At 40.5% G+C, this 23,215-nt stretch overlaps 1 protein-coding gene across 3 annotated transcripts in view; it reads left to right on the top strand.

The window, feature by feature from the left end:
* GDAP1 (ganglioside induced differentiation associated protein 1) overlaps nucleotides 1-21,766 on the top strand; it is a 34,833-nt gene extending 13,067 nt beyond the window's left edge. For 2 of the 3 annotated variants that reach the window (XM_072852328.1, XM_072852329.1), the window contains 5 exons: nucleotides 10,151-10,343; nucleotides 11,577-11,750; nucleotides 15,337-15,431; nucleotides 15,901-16,015; nucleotides 18,357-21,766. In XM_072852328.1, the coding sequence (XP_072708429.1) occupies nucleotides 10,238-10,343; nucleotides 11,577-11,750; nucleotides 15,337-15,431; nucleotides 15,901-16,015; nucleotides 18,357-18,739 (873 nt within the window). In that variant the 5' untranslated portion in view covers nucleotides 10,151-10,237 and the 3' untranslated portion in view covers nucleotides 18,740-21,766. Of the gene's footprint in view, nucleotides 1-9,824; nucleotides 9,910-10,150; nucleotides 10,344-11,576; nucleotides 11,751-15,336; nucleotides 15,432-15,900; nucleotides 16,016-18,356 lie in introns of those variants that run through there. The other variant, XM_072852327.1, reaches the window with a different exon arrangement.
* Nucleotides 21,767-23,215: the final 1,449 nt, after the last annotated feature.

The raw sequence follows: 23,215 nt of genomic DNA, 5'->3' as shown, positions 1-23,215 counted from the left end.
AAAGCATCATCCTTTAGTAACTGCAGTTGTCATAGTAAACAAAATCCTTTTAGGTAAAAGTTTATGATCTTGTTGCAATAGGTTCTTTATGAAAAAGTAGCCATTATTTGAGTTTTTGTAACCCAACTATACTGTGTATTCAGCACGTAACAGTAAAGTTTAATCAAAGTTTCATACAGAATATAAAAATACCCTTCTCTGACAATGTCTGCTCTAATAATGGAATGTATATCTTCCTAATAATACAGTGTGTTTGTAAACCAGTTATATGATGTTCTATTATGTCTGAATGCATAATAAATGTAATTGACTTATAGAATAACCAACTGTATTGTTAGGCATGTATTTATCATTAAATCTTTCACTTGCAGGTATACCTGAAGCCAGCTGTACTATAAAGTCCATGGTAGAGATCACCTTAGTTCATGTCTTAGTTTATTAATTTTAAAATTCGGCAATGTCATTAACCTGCATGATATTAGGGTATGTTAGGTACGAAGTTTCTTTTAGCAGATTTGAGAACTAAAATTAAGTTTGAAATTCACTTGTTTCATATGACACCACTGCAAAATTTTTGTTAATTCACCCACGTTTCACCATGTGGTATTTTTGCTTGTATGAGGTTCTGCCATGAAAACAAAAAATGTAATAGAGCTGGAGGACTGCAGTTCTGTGATACAGCATGCTAAAGTTAGAAGTAGGGGGTTGCAGTTTTGTTTTCCTGTCTAAAGGGATATGGTTTTGGTTTTGTGTAAGTTTGAGACTGCAGGTTTTGTCTAACTAATGAAACTTTTCATGAGATTTGATTTTTGACATCTGCTTACTCAGCATATTTGGAAAATTGAGCCCAATGAAATATTTAAAAAACGTCAGCCATTCAGCCATTTTTGAAAATTCATGATATCAGGAATTTCCTACCCAAAATTTCAGTATCAAGAAAGTGAATGAATTGGGCACTATGCAACTTTGTGATTCTCCAGTTTTAGTGCTTAAAATTTATTTGTATAGGCTTAAGAAAAGAAAAAAATTGTGATCTTTTCTGTGCTATATGGTGTCAGTGGCACTTTTCTAGATTTTTTTTGTTTAAATATATTCATATTGGCAAAATGATAACATTTGAAGTGTGAAAAGTGTGCATGTCACTTTAATCTGAAATTCTGTTGTTTTTTTTTTCCTCCTCTCTATTACAAAGTGTAGTACGGATCTTGCACCAGGTTGGGTTTCATCAGTCACTGGAAGTGCCTGGCTCATTCTGCTGGCTACTGAGTGAGTTTCAGTTTGTATACCTAAAAGCCACTTGCCTGAATTTGGAAGAGGTGATCCTATCTGCACAACTGCTTCCAGAAATGCAGTATTTTTTCTCCCCTATTTTCACAGTTTTTGGAGACACAGCTGCTGTCCACATTTGGAGGTGTTGTGCAGAGCTGGAGCTCCTGTGTTGCCACCAACCTGAGTTAAGATTTAATTTATGGGGACAAATAGGCTTGTGTCTCCATACTAATTTGAATTATTTTATATAGTAATCTTTTCTTTATCATCTTATGGTTTGATTTTTTTTAAATGTAACCTAAGTGTTAACCTAACCTAATCTACCTAGACTACAAAATGTTTAACACTATTATTGAAATAAGCGTGCGTGTGTGTGTGTGTGTGTGTATGATGACGTTGTTAAAATGGAAGTCTTCCATATGCAAGTAAGCTTGCTACCAGTAAATTTTGTTTTATTTCATCCTGTCATGCTTGGAGTGAGTGTTGAAAGACAAATGGGCAAGCGTTGCTCAGCCAGAGGGGAGAAGCATGTCATACAGCCCCCAGAATAGCATCGGCAGTGAATATGGTCATGCTGTTCTTCCCCGAGATAGACCCAGATCACATTTGTAGCACCCACCGGGTCTGCTGGTTACCAGACGTTCAGGGCCTTTGATGAAACATTTACAGATGCAGCTGCAGTTCGGAGGGATCTTCTGCCGGCAGTGAAGAAGCTGACATCAAGAAAACGGGAGGAAACGGGATCACAAACCAGGGAGTTCAAACAAAACACAGTTTAGGGGGAATACAAATTTAATCACAGTATTAAAACACTGCTCCAAGATATGAACCGTGTTCTTGTTAGACTCCCTTTTCATGTTAACTTGATTATGTTTTCCAGTGACTTAGAACCACTAAAGCGTGAAGCTTTTGTAGAGGAGGAAAGGTGAACTGAAAAAGATCCCTTTTCTCAACTGTCTTGGGCCATACACAATGTCAAAACTGTAATTAAAATGTATTATAAAGTGAAGTCAGAGAGAGGCTGGGATTAAAAAGTTTTTTTCCAGTTATTTCTCACTTTGTGCAATATATTGAAATAAAGTAAGATAGCCCTGAAGGTCTGTGGCAGTGGCCTATCTAGCCATGTTAGAGGGAAAATTTTAATTATTCAAGGTCAAGAAAAAACCCTGTTAATTTCTTCATCTTGAAAAGATAGATTAAAAAAGATTATCCCCTCTGGGCCAAAAGGATGTTCTCACTTCCTTGTCCCTAAACTCTGTTCATATTGGCTCTTCTATTAATACAGCTTCTATGTCTTTTTAATGTTTGCATTTTGCTGTGAGGACTGTAACACACAATTCAAGTTCTGCCTTTGTGTTCTGGCCACTGGACTTGATAGGATACTACAGGAATCAAACTGAGGCATTGCGTTTTCCTCCACCCCCCCGCCAGTTTATGCGTCTCTATAAAATTTGAAAAGCTCGCTTCAGCTTCTGCAGCTTCTCTCCTCTGGCTTTGCCTCCCCACCCAGTGCATTAGCTAGGGTGTTAGTGGAAAGGGTTTGTTATTTCAGACACATACCATCGCCTGCTGCACTCGCTTCTCCCCTGCACTTGCACAGGGCACAGAGACAACTTCATACTTTCATTTGTATCAGTTACACACACAGGATTTAAATTCATCCCTTTCTCTGTATAGTCTCTTTTTTTTTTTTTTTTTTGGTCAGATAACTCAGTAAATGCTAAATAGCAACTATTACTGCCTTCAGCTGGCACTAATATACTACATCTATTTTTCTTAAGAAAATCTAATTGAGCTAAATGTGATGAGGGAAGTGTGTTTTCAGAGCAGTAGCTCTGGTATTCGTTCTCTATTTGTGAGTGACGTTATGCAGTTGAGAAAAAATAATGCCAGCGTGTTTCAGTTAGTGCCAAAAGAACATAGACAGCGATTCAGTGCCCAGATCTATTGCTGCCCAAAACTGTATCTTGTCCTATTTATACTTTCACAAACGAGGGTCTTGCTTGCAAGAGGAGTTAGGTGAATATTGTGTCCATGTGCTACTTGATAATGAATTTGTCCAGCTGTTTTACATTCTGCTGTTCTTTTATTTCAAGCATTGAAAATTTAAGTTTTTAAGTGGCATAGATCATTTATAACAATCAAGTCAAAGAATTCCAGTTTCTTAAATTATCGTTACTTGCATTGGAGTTAACTTCACTGGAAAGATCTGGGTGCCACAAAATACCTTTGTCTACAAAGCAAGAGAGTTGACCGTTTCGTGCTATTCAGTACTCCTAAAACACAAATATTGGTTACTAAACTCTTAAACACTTAAACTATGTTTAAGAAATAAGACTCATCTACAGACTAAAAGAATAATTTAAATTAAAGTGGAATCAGTTTGGATTAGGACTGAAGTTTGCATTTTACTAATTGGTATCAACTAACAGTCCAATTCTTTTGTGCTTTTTCATCAACACTTGCCAAGGGGCTGAAAAATTCAAAGAGCAATTATCAGTCAAATACGGAGTGGCAGTTTCGTTAAAAGAAAAACAGGAGAAGAAATTTAAATCTGTCTGAAGGACTAACAAAATCGTATCCTGATGTCTGGCCGGGGAGAGTGGAAGTTGTGTAATGGGAACTCTGAGATGTCCTTCGCCAAGCACAGAAATGAGAGCTGGTACTGGAAGTCATGCACGCGGAGGGCCCTCCACTGGGAAACAGCAGGAATAAAAATTCCAGTAAGCTAATACAGATGTAGTGAGAAGTGGAACTTAATGAAAATTTCTCCAGCTTTCAAAATTCAGTAAATACAGTAAATTGGTATATCATAATTGACCACTACAGTTTCCTTTTTGTTTCTGCCGTACTATAATTTGAAAAGACACTGCAATAGTGGTCCATGATTTATGTGATTTAGATTGGGGGCAGGGGGAAAATGTTACCCAGTTAGAGAAAATATTCTCCCCATGCTTATGGCCCCTGTTCCTCCACAAGCAATCATAAGCCGGGTTACCCAGCCGGCCCTAATGATTTTCCTGTGGGGGTGCGGAGCCCACAGACGGCACAGGGCAGCTCTTGCTTGGAGCAGAACAGCCTTCATCCTGTGCATGCTGTGCTGGCACAGGGTGTTCTGGAACAGGGGGTAACCTAAGCTTTTGAAAGCGCTTTTTTGGACTTCCATCTAACATGGATGTCTGACTGTCTCATGAAGTGAGATTTCAAGGAGGCTAATTGAAATACTTTGCCTGTTACTGTTTGTTTTTTAGTCCAGGCTTGCACAAAGGCAATGAGCAAACAGCAAGAATTAAGGCTGAAGAAATAAGAATTTCTTTATTTAAATGAGAACAATGCTTTTGTGTTGTCTTAATGATTAACGTTGTTAAAAGTAATGGCTCTTCCTCAGTGGCAGCTGGTTTTTTACTTGTCAATTAAAATGTTTGGGAGTACAAGATAACTCTTTAAAGTATTTTAAAACTATTTTTGTGAGCAGTTAGCCAAAAAAGATCAAATGTTTAGTTTAAACTCATTTACAAATTAACTTATAAAAGTTTTCACAACATTTTCAATAAAAAGTGTAACTAAGATTTTTAGAAATTTTTGAAAATGGTTAAACTTCGGGCTTGTTTCAGGGATGGAAAGAATCTGATTTCTATAATTTTTCAGGAAAGATCTTTTAAAATTATTTTCCAGTCAAAGAAAATACTTCATGAGACTTCAAAGGACATTTTACAAAATTGTATTTAACCCCTTAGGTTTCCTTAAGGTTTTCTGTGCTTGGTTGTCAACCCAGTTATGGATCTTTATATTTTGCAGTGTGATTGCAGTAGAATTTGAACAGGCCTAAGGCCGGATATACGACCCATTGAAGTCAGTACAGATCACCCCACTACCTTTGGTGGAGTTTGTTTCATCATCTAAATAATCTGTTTTACTAGCTCAAAGTTGCATGCTCTGTTTTTGGCCACAGGCAATAGCTGAAAGATACTGTTTTTTACATTCATTGTTTGTGCTGTGGTAATATGTGAATTTTAATGGACAGCCAAAACCCAATGTGCTAGACAATGCTGCGCTACCATGCAACATGATGGCGATCTTTGCTCAACAAAATGTCATCACTGTTAGATTAAAACCAGTATAAAAATCAACACCTGGATGTTGTGCACAAAGGTACAGAGCACAGGAGAACTTTTTAATATAATTTTTACTCGTGTGAGTTACACACCTAATTTGAAGATGCAGTTTGTATAAAAGCTTGAGGAGTGATAGACTGGATAAAGCTGTAACGATAATACCTAGATTTTAAGGTTTATAGCTAAGAAATTGGCCTTTTTGCACCTTATGTAAAAATATTAAATCTATTTTTTGTGCTTGATTAAAAATCATGATATTTCAGGAAAATTTATTCCAATCATCAAAACTGTTGAAGTTTTTATTGCATTAGAACAATGAATATTTTTGTTATATCTCAAGAACTAAAAATGTATGCAATCACTACTATTTTGAAATAGGCTTACTATAAAACGACTAAGAATAATTTTATATAGAAAAATTAATTATTAAGCAGTACTTCTGAAGTATTGACATATGAAACTCCTTCTGCATGGAACAGGTTGGACTATGGTATTTAGGGAAAACTTGGGCAGAATTTTGTGGTGAAATCCCTGAAGAAAACCTAGTATGATATGTTACGTAATTTTGAAAGCGACTAAATAAGTTCTATTAATAGGTGGATTTTGTTGGATGTAAAATGGTAACTCAGTAATTATATTTCTTGGGAATATGCATCAGCTATCTAGAATTACTTAGGTTGGCATCCCTCCATGATCTTATACACAGTTAAATAAGGGCATAGGTAGTCTCAACTGTGACTGTCAAGATGTAACTTTGCTCTCGCTGTTTCTGAAGGGTTGCATATCTAATTCATCAGTCATATTAAAGACAGTTCTTGTGTCAATATTAAATCTCACCTGTGTATCTGAATTAAATGCTACGGGTTTTTTTGACTCATGTCATCGCCAGTAGTGCAGCATCCGCAACTGGAATTTAGCCAATAACTATTGATGACAGAAGGTCCAGAATAGAACCCGTCTTACTTTCCCAACCAGTATTAACTCCTGCACCACTGTCAATTAGGCCAGTTCTGCACTTGGAACTGAACAAATGCATCTGTTAATGATGCATACACAGAATCCAGCTAATTTTCAGCTATAATGGCTCTGGCTGCATAGAAAAAAAGCAAAATATTTTTTTTCCCCCTATAACCTAATAAACTTGGTTTTCAATATGCACAAAAAATTGATCTGATAAGAAAGAAATAGTCATTTTTTACTGGCAGCAATAACTTTTATGACACATCTGGCCTAGATGTTTCCTGACAGTATCATGGAGTGGTAAAGTAAGGAAGAAAACAAGATACTGATTTCCAGAGAATAAAACAGAATACTGATTTCCAGATCTTTGACCGACTTTATACATCAGCACAAGATACTGATTTCCAGAGAATAAAACAGAATACTGATTTCCAGATCTTTGACCGAATTTATACATCAGCTTATTAAGTCGATTTTGGTACTGCTTATCTATTAGTAATACCTGTAAATGTTATTTTCTTTCCATGAGCTAAAAATATGTGCATAAAAAAAACTTGTAGAGGGGTGTATATACATTTTTGTAAACGTACAGAATGCTAAAAAAGGCCCAAGAGAGGCCACGTAGAGAAACAGGGCAAGAATTATCAATTTGGTAAGAGAAGTGATCTGTCACACAGTGCTAGCGGTCTGCTCGCACCAGCAACGTGCCAAGATGCTGGTCTGACTGGGAGTTGTGTGGCTTTGTGCCTAGTGCTGCTTTTGTGTTCACGACATTGGCGCATTAAAAAGGACCTTTACGGAGACTAACTTTCATTTCAGTTGTGTAAAGCTTTGTGTAAATGCATGTGGAACAAGGTTTTCCAGGATGCTGTCAGCTTTTTCATAACCTGGCCCTTTTGCTTGCTTTTCTTCGTGTACGAGAAGGTGCAGGGGCTTGGGAGGTGGACGGATAGGTGCTCGTCCTGAAGGAAAGGCATCAGCCCCTTTGCTTCTCCAGCCCCTTTGCTTCTCCAGCCTCTCTGGAGGGAGAAGGTACTTTGCACCGTATTTTTGGAAAAGGGAGGCCTCGTGTGGCGAGTGGTGAGAACAGCTGCGGGCGGGCGGGGGCAGCCCAGCCGCCAGCGCTCCTCACCGCGGGGTGCCCTGCGCTCCTCACCGCGGGGTGTCCACGCTGCCCACCGCGGGGTGCCCTGCGCTCCTCACCGCGGAGTGCCCGCGCTGCCCACCGCGGGGTGCCCTGCGCTCCTCACCGCGGGGTGTCCGCGCTCCTCACCGCGGGGTGCCCTGCGCTCCTCACCGCGGGGTGCCCTGCGCTCCTCACCGCGGGGTGCCCGCGCTCCTCACCGCGGGGTGCCCTGCGCTCCTCACCGCGGGGTGTCCGCGCTGCCCACCGCGGGGTGCCCTGCGCTCCTCACCGCGGAGTGCCCGCGCTGCCCACCGCGGGGTGTCCGTGCTGCCCACCGCGGGGTGCCTGCGCTGCCCCGCCGGCTGAACCCCCGCTGGGCAAGCCGCGACGGTAACCAGCGCCGTCCGGGTGGTATTTCAGAGCAACACCGATGGCAAGATTAAAGGAAGAAGAGACAGCCGAGTATGATTGCCGCTGCTCTGCTACTGAAAAGGTCTGAAGCAGGAAATGCTGTTCTCACCGGTCCTTTCCCCCTTATTGTCGTAGAAGATAGGTACCTTGCATTGCCTTTCTAGGCATCTAAAACAGGTAACAAAACATAAGTCAAACTCAGAAGTCCATGTTTGATATTAAATTAATTAGTTGGACGAGAGAATTGAAATGGAGCAGTGGTCTGTCTGGTAACTGACAAAACGACGACATTTTGATTCAAAGGCAAAATTAAGAAAAAAACCCCACAAACCTGGAAGCATGTCTAGTGCATGCAAATTTAAAAAAATAATGTCAGGGGTATCCAGGGCTCAGTTCTTTGCCTTGAGATATTGTGAGACCTGGCTGTGAGGAACTGTACAGCAACCCGGTAGAGACCTGTGAGAATACCTGTGTATCAGCGAGTAATAGGTTCAAGCCCACGTGCATGAGGGGCTATTCCAGCATTCTTAGCTTAGACATATATCTTGGAGAGAAATAAGTCCAGTTGCAATGTACGTATCTCATTCCATTGACTGCATTCTTATTATCAATTCTAAGCACATTCTCCAACATTTCAAAGAATTGCAATTAAATTTATTTCCCCAAAATGTAGGATTTACCGTCAGTAACACGCTGACTACTGTCAGCTGGGATTTGTGAGAAGCCTTTCATCGTGCCTGCCCTTCTGAAGAGATTATTTCTGTTCATGACTAGCTGGGAGTAGACTCTGGGGAAGGCACGGGGCTGCCCTTGTGCCCACTCACGTGAACAGTGCGGGGCTGGAAGCTGGCTCTTTGTTTCTTCCCTTTTGATTTATAAGATTTGTCCATTACCTTCCCTCTTTCAGTGACTTAAATCCATTCCCTTGCTTGACAGTAGTCAAAATTTCCCTTAAAATCGAATGTGCTTGTTATTGGGATGCAGCTCTCGACGTACTAGGTTCAGGTCTTCAGGATACTAATGGTGAGATCCATCCGGTATACAGGAATTGCACGTGGGAGTGGGTTATCAGGTTCACCTGAAGTAGTTGCCTTCATTGCGGATCGAGCAGTCAAGATGAAGAGAATAATATTCTGGACTCTGTACTCTCACCATGGTTTTTAGTTTGGTCATCTCTCTGATGCAGCAGAGAGTCTAATGAATAAGGCATGTACTATCAGCAATTGCATCTTCTAAACTATCTCCAGTGTGAGATACAAAGGAAGCATTTTCTGATGATGGAAGCTAGTGTTTGTTACCAGATGCTTTTCAGGACCCTGCTTCACACAGGGAAAAAACCCTGCAAAATTGTTGATTTTTTCTAATTTTGTCTAGAAAAAAATAGTAATTGAGAAGCCTTGTCTCTTGAGATTGAAAGAACACATCTGGAGGCAAAAGAAGTGTATATTATTCTAGAGCTTTATTTCTTCTTGCTATAACTTCAGTGCATTTTGCAATAGTGTGTTTATACCCACAGGGTCCAATTCAGGATGTCTTCCGGTAATATTTATCGTTTTTTCCCAAGAGCGTGATGCCAATATCCATGAAATTCATGGTGGAAGTACTTGCTCAAGAAAAACAGAAAAGATAAAGGAAAAAAAAAAAAAGAGCAAATCCTGCCATGTGACCTTTTTACCCGCGCATCCATCTTTCTGCGCTTCCCTAGGGGATGCTGTAGCCGGTTTTGCAGGCGGTTTCCCCGGAGGAAGGGCCGTCCTCTGAGCAGTGCCGGGGCAGCCTGGGGGGAAGAAGGGGGTGTCCCCCGCACCCCCTTCTTTTAATTTCCAAGAGCAGGCCGACGCGGGGCGGGCACGGCCGCCGCTGCGCGACCGCGCAGGCCGCCTGCCCCGCCCAGCGCAGCGCAGCGCAGCGCAGCGTGCGGTGCCGCGCCGTGCCGCGCTGTGCCGCGCCGTGCCGTGCCGTGCCGCGCCGCCGGGCATGGCGCCGCTGGTGCTGTACCACTGGACGCAGTCCTTCTCCTCGCAGAAGGTGAGGGGGCGCGGGGCCGCGGGCTGCAGGCCCCCGGCTGCCTCCTGCCGGGGTGCCGGCGGGGGCAGGGCGGGGCGGTGCCGGCAGCCGCCGCCTGCCCGCGGCGGGTGCTGGGTCGGAGGGAGGGCGGCGCGGGTGGCCTGCACCCGCGGCAGGGCCGGGAGCCGGGGCCGGGTCCACAGAGCGGGGTCAGCTGTCCGGGGAGAGCTTCTCCTGGGTAACCCCCGTGATGCCGTTGCAGGTGCGCTTGGCGATAGCCGAAAAAGCCCTGAAGTGCGAAGAGCACGATGTAAACCTGCCGCTGAGCGAGCACAACGAACCGTGGTTCATGCGCTTAAATTCCTCCGGAGAAGTACCTGTCCTGATCCATGGGGAAAACATCATTTGTGAGGCAACGCAGATTATCGATTACCTCGAAGCAACGTTTGTAGATGGTAATCCCGCAGGCGTTTTGGTGTGAAATCCTTCCCCACGTACCCGCAGCATGCAGCAGGGTTGGGGTCAGCTCCGTGTCGCTTCGTGGTGGTTCATTCGGGACCAGAAAACGTTTATAGTCTCACAAGTAAATGGGTTCTCCTAATAGTTGGTGGTATGGGGTAAAAACATGTTCCTTTAAAATGAACTGAAGGCCTTCCAGTACCTTTACAAGCAGCTGCAAGTACAAAGCTACCGCTGTCCTCCTTACCCCGTCAGGAAGGATGGAGAAGTCAGTGATGGCAGCACTGCGCTGCGCTAACCCTGTGGTGAGACTGCCACGAAAAATAGCATCTGGAACAGAGAGCTGCACAACTGCTGTTGTTGGGCAGGCCCTGCTTCTCTGCGAGAAAAGAAGATGCTTAATTCCAGAATAATCTTGGGTGGAAAAGGAAGCAGAATGAGTAAATCATTTTTGGAGGGAAAATGGAGTGAAGAGGTAAAAATGTAGGAAGAAAAAACTCGGAAGTGATCACATGCAGACTTGTGAAATTCTTTGTGTCTGTATTGCCAAAGACCAGTCTGCCTCAATTTTTGAAGGAAATGCAGAGTTGTACTTTTTTAGGTGCGAAGAGGCAGCATTTTGTGTTTCAGGGGTTTAGCGCTGTGATTTCTAAGGCGTGAAGGAAAGTTCATTGTTGGGTGAACATAATATGTATCTAATGCTGGCGTTTTCATCAAATGACGAGTCGAGGCCCAGGTAGATCGAGGGCAGTGTAAAACTCAGTGGTGTGCAGGAATACTTCTAATCATGCTTTGAGCAGGGTTCCTGTACTGTAATTTTTATAGCATTGCAGCTGTAGTGGTGTTTCAGCTGTAACAACTTACTAGAACCTCAGTTGTGCCCTACTGTGAGAGGACTAAAGGGTTGTGTGCCATGTTCACCCCTTCCTAGAAGTACGAAATAGATGCTGAATCCAGTTTTCTGATTTGAAGGCCTCTTAAATACATGTTTATGTGGGTTGCTGCATAGGAATTGGAATTACTCAAACGTTTTAAAATGAAGTACGTGTATATACGTTTCTCTGAGCCGTGATGACACTGTTGGGTTATGGTGCGGAACAAGTGAGGCTTTCTTAACCGTGGCTGTGTCATCTGTGCTGGTTGAACATAACCAAAACAACTTTGGAAATACTGCTTTTGGTCACTTACATGGTTCTTTTCTTAACTTTATTTTTAACTTTGTATTGCAGAGGAAGTACCAAGATTAATGCCAGAAGAAGGGAGCATGTATTATCCAAGGGTGCAACACTATAGAGAGCTTTTAGACTCCTTGCCTATGGATGCCTACACGCATGGCTGCATCCTGCACCCCGAGTTAACAGTGGACTCCATGATTCCAGCCTATGCTACCAGCAGAATTCGTAGTATGTACTGGTATAGCTCTGAATGCCTATCAGTTAATAGGATGTTGCATTACGTTCATCTTGTGTCTTCAGTGCACCTTATGCAGAATATATTGAGCATAGATTTCCAGTTTTAGTTGCAGTCCTTGATAATATGTGCATATACTTTTTATTGATTTTGTAGTCTGTTATGATTTGAAAACAGGAAAGAGGAAGTGTCATTTTTGAGGTGTCTGTGGAATTAATTTTCCTAATGATTGAAAATGTGCTTCTTGTGCATAGCAGAAAATGGCAGCTGTGACAGGTGCGAGTATTTTATTTTCTGATCTTGCTGTTCATGCTTATAAAGGAATTTCTAGGGAACAGCTCTATTACTGCTCACATCAAACCACTACACCTAAGTAAACCCATTTTTTTGCGATTGTAAACTTGTAATAAGTTTACCTATTAAATTAAAGCAATTGCTTTCCTCTCAAAGTGGTGCAAATGCAGGTTAGCCTCAATGAAACAGAGTATGTTAATCTACTATATTATAAGAGAATCGTCAGGCCCTTTTTGTCTGAGGAATGTACTAGTGTCAACTTGGTACCGGGGTAGGGAGGAAAAAAAAAAAGTGTGAACAAGTAAGTAGCTTGAGTTCATTAGACCAATGGAAATCATTAAAGCACAATTTAAACCAAAATCCTGGGTGCAAATAACACAACAATATAGAATCAGGATAAAGGATGAACCAGTGGTCTGGCAGAATCAACGGTAAAATGTCTTTCGACTTCCTTGGGATTGGTATTTTATCTGATGGACTTTTATATACATACCAGTTTCCCATGAAAAAATATGTTAAGGGCAGAGGAAATAACTGTAGATTATGTTGCCCAGTCCCCTTTATAACAGAGAACCTCCTGAAATGAGCTCCTGTTTCAAATTCAGTAGTTTGCTTAGTTTAAACAACGTTCAGTGATATTCAGAAAAATCGTTGACAAATAATCTTTCAGTTCTCATAGCTCTCTTCCCCCCCCCCCCCCGGGTTTGGATGCCAGAACTGGACAGCAGATTCTGTTCACTTTTGGTATCAGATAGGGAGATAAATATTTAATTCTTTATTCTTGTTTTTTTCACTGTATGTATGTTCAAGGACTCCAGCGTTACTTTCAGCCACAGAAGTACGCTGGAAATCCTTGTTCAGCTGGTCGTGGATCATGACCTCAGTCTAACTTTTCAGAACTGCTTGCAAGCTTACAGTCCTCTCGCCAAGAAACATGGCTTACATCTTATGCTTCAGTTTATATTTTACATTGGACTGTATTGAAACATCGATTGGTTGCTTAGGCCCAGTTTATCAACCAGTCCAGACCACTGCGTATCAGTGCCATGTTTTTTCTTGATTTATGTCCCTTCTAGTCTTTGTACTGTGGCAAACTTAAATTAATGCTTTTATGTTTCCTTTTAAGTATTACGAAAGAACTAAATAGTTCTAGGACAAGGATCAAATCCTGAGAACATGGCTGGATGACGATTCCCTGTTTACGGTTGTGTTCTGAGATCCCTTATTTTTTTTGTCAATGTCAGTGCTTTATATCGAATTATTTTTTTGTATGATATTTTAGAATGCTCCGTAGAACAAAGTCAGATAGTGCAGAGACTTTGAAATGTAATACAACTATACTATTACTAAATTCATAATATCATTAAAGATGACATTGTGTTAGTTTGAAAAATTCTATTTCCAACAAGCTGTGTTATCCTCCTCCTCAAAGTTTTTGGCAAGTCAGTTCTCTTATTAGCCACGCTGTTATGTTGTCAGAAGTGAAGTCAGGCAGTTAGTTTTCCTTATAGTTGCATGAGTTATCCTTTATAAAACATCAGTGCAGAATTAGTTTTCTTTCTGTCTGCTGGAAACTTCTTGAGCATTGCAAAGTATTTAGAAGTCAGTGTTGCTGGTCCAGTGATCAATGGTTATTTAAAAATAAATTATTTATAAAAAGTCTCTGGAGAGATTTAGAATGGGTAATTTCAGCAAGAGTAATTAGCATTCTTTTTTTTTTTACTGAAGTAACACAAATTATTCCCTTATATCAGTGTACTGTCTGTTTTTCATTTTTCCCCCAAATATGGATGCTAACTGTGTATTGAACAATTTTACTTTACTCATAGGCATTATTGGTAGCTTTTCTGTTTTCACACGGTGATAGTCAGTGCTTTTATTACGGTTCACTTTACAACGTTGTCTTGTGTTCTGCTGACTGTATGTATTCTTCCCCTGTAGCTTCTAGTTGGTATAAATTGTTGTCAGTTTACACACACACATTCATATTGGTAGAGCTAAAATTATTATTGGTCTAAATTGGGATGTTTTCTTATCTTTTTATACTTAAAGCATAGCCTGCTTTCTTGATTTGAGGCATTTTTTTGAATAGCTTGTGGATGTTCCTAAACAATTCCTTTGCTTGTTCAAACTTCTCCTGTATGGTTTATTTTCAGCTTTGAAAAGCTGATCTTTTTCAGAGTGCTAGATATAATAAGCCACCAGCCAGTTATGTATTATGTTTATGCATACCAAATCCAATTAAGTAATTAATTGCATATGTAAGATTTTAGTTGTGTGATTACATCCTTCAATTGCTTCATATACTATGTTGAAAGATGGCTTTCACAGTCATGTCAGGTTGAAACAAAGAATACATAAAACAGTGAGTTCATTATTCTCTAGCAATAATTTTAAAATCAGTTTATAAGACTTAATTGGAACTAATCTTGATTATCAAGGACAAGTGAGAGGTGATTCATGCCCTATAATTATTCTTTTGTTCTCAATTTATTACTAGAAATATGTATTTTTAGAAGATAACTTATTATTCACTATCTTTTGGTATTCTAGGTCTCTAAGTATGGTATTTTCAAGCAAAGCCCCATTTTAAGGAGAGAAAAGACTATACATGTGTAGTAGAAATCAGTAAAAAAATCTTACATTTTTGGCATCATTCCTTCTTTAAGTCATGTAATGAACGTTTTTCTAGAACATCCATATACTCTGTAATGAACATTTCCAAAAGGTATCAGATTTTGGTGTCACATTTTAGCCAGCTGAAAGCACCTTCGTTCCATACTCAGTGGTATTTAGGCTGTTGCTGTGGAATTATGCATGTGACCTACAGTGATCTACAGAAAATCTCACTATGGGCCTATCTGCACTTTCACAGCATGAAAAGTGTGTTAGGAACCCAGGAACTGAGGTACAAAAACATCAGAGACCTAAGGTATTTGTAGTAGAATTTCATGGATTTAGCACAGTTTTTGGCAGCAAAATGGTTTTATCTGAATAAGAGAAAAATATTAACACAAATTCCTCATTCTTGCCTGGCTGATCACCACTTTGTAGAGTTCACTGCAAAGTGATGAGCAGAAGGTGCGGTGAGGTCAATTTATACAGCAGTTAAGTTTTCCAAAACATGGTGGTTTTGAATCCCAACTTGGTGGTGATGCTTCATTGAAGTACCACTTCCCATTTCTTTGGTGTGATATTTGTACACAAGCTATTGCTTAGTTCCTGTGGATTGTATTATGGGTATGTTTGGATATCTAATGTCATTCCTTTGGTTTTTTGTATCAGGCCAAATAAGTAACACAGAATCAGAGTTGAAGAAACTTGCGGAAGAAAATCCAGACCTTCAAGATGCCTATATAGCAAAACAAAAGCGCCTTAAAGTAAGAAAACTCTTTGTATTCCCCCCCCCCCCCTTTATTATGAGCTTGTTAGTGTCAGATTTTTTCTGTCACGATGTAAATATTTGTTTCACATGTCATTACCAGTAATGTCATACAGTGATTTAACCCTACAAGGCATGAAGCAGTCTGTCCCCCAGGTCAGCTACACACTTAAAGTGTGTGCTGAAGTATTGGACTGGTCCCACTGACTTCAAAGGTAAGTACACATCAGTGCTGGTTTTGGGCTATTGAGCACCCTGCAGGGTAAGGCAGACCTCGATATCTAGCATCTCTAATGTTTTTCTTCTGATATCTGAATTGTCACCGCTATCCAAATGGTGTCCAGCTGACTGTGTGGAGAAAATAATCACATTTTATGAATAAGACTGTAGTATCTAAGTAAAAGTGTATCTGATAAAAGTATGAACTCCCTACAGTGATTAAAACACTAACCTGTATATATATTTAGTCTAAACTGCTGGATCATGATAATATAAAATACCTAAAGAAAATACTGGATGAACTGGAAAAAGTTTTGGATCAGGTTGAGACTGAATTGCAGCGGCGAAATGAGGAAACACCAGGTAAGGAATTATTCTTGCTAAATCCTGTTGATGCTTATGTTTGGGCAGACTGAATAAACTTGTTGACAGCATCATTATAGGACTGGTTTTAATGTGCCTAATGTGATACTTTTAGAATATACTGATCTAACATCACAGAAGTGATCAACACTGTTTTAAATACTAGTTTAGTTTATGGCTGCTGTCAGTGAGTTCTCACGGTCTTATGAGAGTGCTTGGTCACATTTTCAGCATAGTGACTATAATTAGCTGCACAATTTTGCAGTATTTTATCAACAAAATAAGAAAAACCTTAACTACAGAATGTTATTCTTGATGTTGTAGTTGTAGGCCTCAGTTCACTGCAGTGATCATGACCTTAATGTTTAACACAGGTTTATTACAATCTTGTATAAATACTGGGCTGATATTTGTGGTATATGCAGAATTAGCAATCTGTTAAGTGCTTTAATCATTAAGGAACCCCCCTCCCCTACCCTGTTGGAAAGCAGTGGTGTTTACCTGCCGTCCACCCAAATGAAAGTTGAATTTTGTTTAAATGCGTTTAGTCTTCTGCTTATTCGGAGTCTGGTCCAGCTCCCAGTGGTGCTAATAGGAATCCTTCCTCTGACTTCACTGGGAGCTGCATGAAGCATCAGTCAATATCAACTGCATCTGCTCAAATCAATAACTCTTTGTGTTTGGCTCTATAAATAGCTGTTGTAATAATTATCAGTTGCTATCAAGACAGTAGATTTGAACCAGTGATTGAAAATCTAGGTTAAATTTTCTACTGACTCAACAGCAAGAGAGTCACAGAAAATGTTTTAATTCGCAAAGGATGGTAGGATTTCGTTCAGCAAACATAAGTCTGTCACCATTTCCAGCAGCCCCTTTGCTTTCTCTGCTAAATAGCCTTTCCAAGGAGTCAACTGATACAGTATTGATGAGCTTATGAAAACAGCCAGGATCACAGGATTTAGTAAAACATATGGCTATTACCTGCCTCTTGGAATTTTATCTGAGGTATTCACATTTTTGAGGTTTGTGAACAATGCTTTTCCAGGTCCTGGTCAACCTCTCAGCTTCTGCTTCTGTTGCTACTGCTCAAATCCCTCATTCACTTACTGCTGCTGCCACTGCAGGCATCTTTCTTTCACACAGGTTAGCTTCTTTGGTCTTCGTTTCCATCATCTTACTTACATAATGCACTGGATGAATCCCTAGGTATCCTTTCAGCAATGTAGGATACACTCATTCTCTGCAGAGGCCTTTCTTCCAGACCTGCATAACCGGTCAAAATGGACTGGTACCAGCGGCGTGCCAAACTGTTGCTTTCCTCTGGTGGCAAATGAGTTGAAAGGGACACTGCAAAATTTCTCTGTTTCCACAGAGATGCTGCTGAATGTTCACGCTAGCGGTTTTGCCTGCCTGTTGTGTGGGAAGAACTGCAAAAGGTTGCAAATGAGGAGGGAACGACATAGTCCTTTTTGAGATCTAGGCTAGAGCAGAGATCTCATGCTGGCAGCTATGCTAACTACTAAATTTCATATCCTGGGTTTCAAAAGCTCTTGGTGTAGTCGGTACAGGTCAGCCCTTTCAGGTGGTGGTGGTTCAGATCACTGAAGTTAGAGGTGTGATGCTGCCTGGCAGTGCCTGCTCTGAGCCATCCCAGGAAGATTCACCTCTTTCCTTTGGCTGGAGAGGGAGCCTGGGGTCTCCATCTGTGCTCCTGACTAATGGTGGGCAGTGTGAACATCCATCGCTTCTCAAACTTGTCGGTGTCAAAGCCCCATGGTTTGGGGTCTAGGAGGCACAAAGGAAGGACGGGTAGACAAACTGTCTTCTTGCTGAGCTGATGTGTTTGGTGCAGGTCAGTCATCTGATCCTTTTCTTTCTGACTTGAAAGTCTCCAGCAAATTAGCAGTTCTTGAGTAAATGCCATAGAGCTGAGTGACACAGGCAAGACGATAAATTCTTCAGGCAAGTGGTAGCTTTTCAGTAAAAGCTAAACTGCCTTCTTCCTTTCCACTCCTTTTTAATTTAATCCAGATTTGAGAAATGTAGTTGAGGAAAATAAGTGTTTACTGTGGGTTTTAATTTATGAACCTGAAATGTGGCTCTTTTTTCCTTAACAAATGTAGGCCAGGCTGCTGAGCCTAAGACTTTACAATATTGTGTGAAGAATGGACAGGGATTAGTAAAATGTTCACTGATTAGAGTTATATCTTAGCTGAAGTGTTAGTGGTGTTTATTAGACAGCATTTTGAAAGAGCACTAAACTAAATGTTAGCCCATGGAGGCTTCTATGTGTGCTTGTATTCCATTAGCAGCTAATTCTTTATGTTTTATCTCTGCTTAGAAGATGAGAATCAGCCTTGGCTCTGTGGTGATTTCTTCAGTCTGGCAGATGTATCACTTGCCGTCACATTACATCGCCTGAAGTTTCTGGGATTAGCAAGAAGAAACTGGGGAAACGGAAAGCGACCCAACTTGGAAGCCTATTATGAGCGTGTCCTGAAGAGAAAAGCATTTTACAAAGTTTTAGGACACGTCAACAATATATTAATCTCGGCTGTTCTGCCAACGGCATTCCGCGTGGCCAAGAAAAGGGCGCCCAGGGTTCTCGGCACCACCCTGCTGGTCAGCATGCTAGCGGGAATGGGTTATCTTGCTTTCATGTGTTTTCGGAAGAGGTTTGCCAACATGATGTTATCGATTAGAACCAGGCAAAATTATTTTTAGACCTGTCTGTCCCTGGTGGTGAGTGGAGGGCATCTCTACCCCCCGGGAAAAATATCCCCAATAAAATATAAATGTAGAAGAAAGGTTATGTCTGTGAATTAGAACATTGTACACAGTAATCGTCTCCTGCTGTTGTATAATTGGATTGGCAATGCCGAGATACTTGTGGAAAATATATGTTGGAGGGACAACAAAGGAAAGAAGAGACTTTCTTTTCAGATGAGGACTATAAGGGCTGTGACAGTGCTTTGTTAAAGTGGTTATTGTCTCCTTTACCCAGTAGCTGACCTAATTATAATGCTTTTATTTAATAGATATGCAGCAATGTGACAGCTTTTCACTGTTGGTGAAATGCATTTCTGTGCAGAAACCAGCATTATTGAAATACTGAAAATAGCACTTACTTTAAATGCTTGGAGTAGGATTTAAGTGGAACATAGGCTCTATGCCTGTTGTCTATGGAAGTGAGTATCTGTGTACTGATTAACGTCTATTGATTTGCAGTTGGACCTTTAAGAATGTGTTAAAAAGTAGGCTTGTGGAGTCACTTTTGTCACTGTATGTTCATGCAGCAGTACAGGAAGATACCTGAAACGCATATGGACATCAGTGATTTGTGGGCCACATGAGTGAAATTCTCCAGAGGCATCAGCAGTCAACAGATGCTAGACTTCTGCTGAAATACAAAACAATGTTGATTAGTTTGGGTACCCAGGTACCCAAACTCAGCCACGAGCCCTGGCTGAGTCAAACCAAACTATCTCGGTGCACATTTCCTGCTTTCATTGGGGTGGCTTGATACAGTTGTCTCCATATTAGTGTCCCATGTACCCTTTCTTGTTTCCACTCTGAGCACTGGCTATTTTTTGCACACTACTTGGCTATGTTAGCAATTGCACGTGCCTCTATGAAATGTTTGCCCACAACGTGCCGCAGCCATCTAGAAAACATACGCACAACAACGCATTTTGTAAAAGTAATTTAAAATAGTTCACTGTCTTTCAATCTGGTTAGGTAGCCTGGATTGAAGGTGAAACTGTAATTTAGCAATCTGTTTACTTATGGAGAGGTGTCATATTGGTGGTAAGTGAAAAATATAGGTCCGTTTGGAGACAGATTATTTGTACTGCAGATTTTGCAAAGCTGCACTATTGTAGCATGTAGGAAAAGTGTAGAAAAACACTTTGATTACTTCCCACTACTCAGCAGATGCTGAGAGTTTTATTAGGTTTGAACTGAGCTCCTGTTTCAATGAGAAATGCACATTTACCTGAAAGTAGACTTTGAATCATTTTGCAGCAAGAAAGCAATTGGGAAGGGCTGAAAATTCTCATGACAGTTTAGTAAGATTTTTATATTCTTGATGAATATCTGAAAGCCTTGGAGTTTTGTTTACGCATTGTAGATAACTGCAACAAGCAAAACATAGCTTTAAATGTTTGCCTATCAACAACCAGCGCTAACAGGCCTAAGTACATTTTAGACCCAGTGCTGGTGGCTGTGGTTTCTCTGTACAGTTGCTTTTGAGCGTCAAGAAGATCCTCTCTCAAGTTTGCTGGAGAGAACTGAGGCAGTTTCTGTCTGGGTAGTCTTACCGTCTAGCAGATATCAAAACGGATAAAATTGTTGAATATTCCTGCTTATAATTTAATATTGTGCTAGTTGTCTAGCAAAAGGAGACCTAAATCTCATTGCTCCTTTTCAGTAATAAGAAACATCTTACCTAGGAAACAATGCTTTTTTAATTTGTCAAAAGACAGTTTTATATAATTCTATTTCATGACCCAGTTGTTCTCAAGAACTTGTTGAATTAAATGTGCTCTATTTAGAAAAGCTTTATCATCTCTAGAATAAGTTTAATCCAACAGTACTATTAATGTGCTGGCAGCTTTAGCTGAGTTTGTTTGTATATTGCAGTTCATCTGCATTTACTTGTAACCAGCAAATTCCACGGAGTTAACAAACACAGAGTAAGGCCCGTAACTTAATGCTTCCCTGGCAGGTATTTCTGTCAGGCCATCTGCAAAATATAATCTGATCAAGTCACGGTAAAATTCAATATATATGACTTAGCTTTCTTTAGAATTAATTTATATTTTACTTTTTCCTTCCTCTTTTTTTTCAACATGTTAGTTCAAGATAAGAACACTTACATCCCCAGAGGCACGCCAGTGTAGTTCACGCTAGCAGCCCTGTGGGCTGTGATACAGGCTAATTATTGATGAAGCAGTTTTACTTCCCCCCAAACCTCAGTGATCTCTATGCTTCAGCTAGCGCTCGTTGCCTGCTAGGAGCTGCAGGTACTGTTGGGAAGGACTGAAATGACCACCAGATGTCAGTGGTCCTCCAGGGCTACACTTTGCCATGCCTCGGAGATGTGCAGGAAAACACTAGTTTTCACAAACAAAATGTTTATGATCTCAGTATAGGATGGATGTGAGCATCCTCATCAGACTAGCAGCCTCGCAAGAGCTCTTGAAACAACTGCTTTGGTCTGCTACAGGCTTGTTCTCTGGTATCTGCCATTTATGCTTGTGTGTAGTTTCTACACTGGATAAATAAAAGGGCAAAGTTGAAATAATAGTTCACATTAAAATGAATGTCACCGAACAGCAATTAAACTTGTCGTCTGCAGGAGTGAATGTGGATAGAATCTTTACTGTGGAAAAGTTTGGATCCTTAGTTTAATTCATGTCTGTTAGTTCAACTATTTGATAGCCTGCTTATTTTCACTGCCCTGAAATACTCTGTGAAACATCGATTTCTGTACAGGTGGCAGCAAAAGGCTTATCCATGATTAAATTCCTCAAAATAGGATGAGATTTAGAAGCACTTAGGCTGTGTATGGCTCTTTGTGCAGGATAGCTTTTGTGTGGTGCTTGTAAAGTTTCTTTTTGGCCTGGCGTATTTTCTTTCCTGTGGTACCTCTGTATACCATTTAGATTGGATACAGAAGCAATCTTCTGGTTTTCATTTACTGTTTGCTCTCATATCACACATCAGATATATTTCATATCATATCTTTGTATGTGGGACCTGCACAATAAACATCGATTCTAAGGCCACTTTCTAGACTGGTTTATGTCTTCTGTATCAGTAAAACAAAGCACACTTGAGGATCACACAGCATTACTGTAAGGAGTTTGATGCTATTCTGGGAGAGATGCCTCTGATATTTCAGTTTAAAAGGTGTTCAGCAGATTGCTTTGCATGTATCTGGAAACAACGGTTACAATGGTAGTTTTCTTTGGTTGCCTGAGCTGTATATGCATGAAGCTCGACAGAAGCCATTTAATAATGTAAAAAGCTCATTTAAAGAAGATGGGCAAGCAGTTTTTGTGTTTTCAATTAATCCATGCCAAAAAACCCCCACTTCCCTTCCGAGTGTGACCCTGATTCTTGGCTTACTTTGTTGAGCTGCAGAAGCTGGGGCTCCTTTCTGTAAGGTGCATGATAAACTTGTAAGCTGTGTCTGTCCACACTGACATTGCCCTTAATGAGACCAAACAGTGTGCCCTGACCAGTGTTAGTCTGGCCATAAGCTTTTTTTTTTTTTTTTTTTTTTCTTTTTAATCTTGCATGGTAGCAGTCTGCATTGGACCTCCTTCCTTGTTAAGCAGATGAATAGACGAGTACTTGAGGCTTGCATACATTTCTTCTCAGTATTTCGAAAGTCAGCAGAGCTGCTAGGATCAGGTAGACAGCTGGTAGGGCTTGAGTTTCAGGAGATTTTGACACCTGGGTCTATGGACCAACTTTGAGGTAGCCTTGGTGTTAGCATTAATCAGAAGTATACACAGAGCCCTTTGCTGTGAAAAGCTTATGTCTAAACAGACGAGAGGAGCAAGAGTGAATGGGAAGGTACGTACAGCGAGTATGAATACCTTATCCAGATTCACATAGCTATACGTCCACTTTTGTATATCACATTTTTAAAGGCATTTTTTACTTAAGTCTTAATTTTATGAGAGCAAGGAGCTACTTGGGTTTAGAGAGCAGATTAGCATGCCCTAATTCATGAGGATTAGGGATAGCAGTAGACAGAAAGTAGGTGAAAAGTAGTGGATCTAGCTAACTGGAGCACACTGTGCTCTGCAATAAGGCATATGACAGATTATTCTTTACTGAGGCCTGCTTATTAAGTTTATCGCTCTGTTTAGCTGATGTTAGACAAAGAGCTGTAAGGTTGTGCTTAGGCAATTTATAAGATGCACTAAGGAAGTCAAAAGCATATAGAAAAATCCCAAACAAAATATGTTTTTTTTCCCCCTCCTTTCTTTAAAAAGAAATTTTTATTTTGGTGCAGTACCAAGTCACAAAGTCAGGCACTCAAAACTCAGGAAATTCCAGAAGCCAGAGTTCTTACAATACTGCTAACTCACTCATACAGTACTTCAGTAGCATTTTTATTTCTGTTGTTCTTTCTAAGTTACAATCATGGTGCTTTATTTAATGTGAAGTTAAAAATGTGGCACC

Source organism: Ciconia boyciana, chromosome 2 (genome assembly GCF_034638445.1).
Source record: "Ciconia boyciana chromosome 2, ASM3463844v1, whole genome shotgun sequence".
NCBI lineage: Eukaryota > Metazoa > Chordata > Aves > Ciconiiformes > Ciconiidae > Ciconia > Ciconia boyciana.
This window is presented reverse-complemented; position numbering and strand designations above follow the sequence as displayed.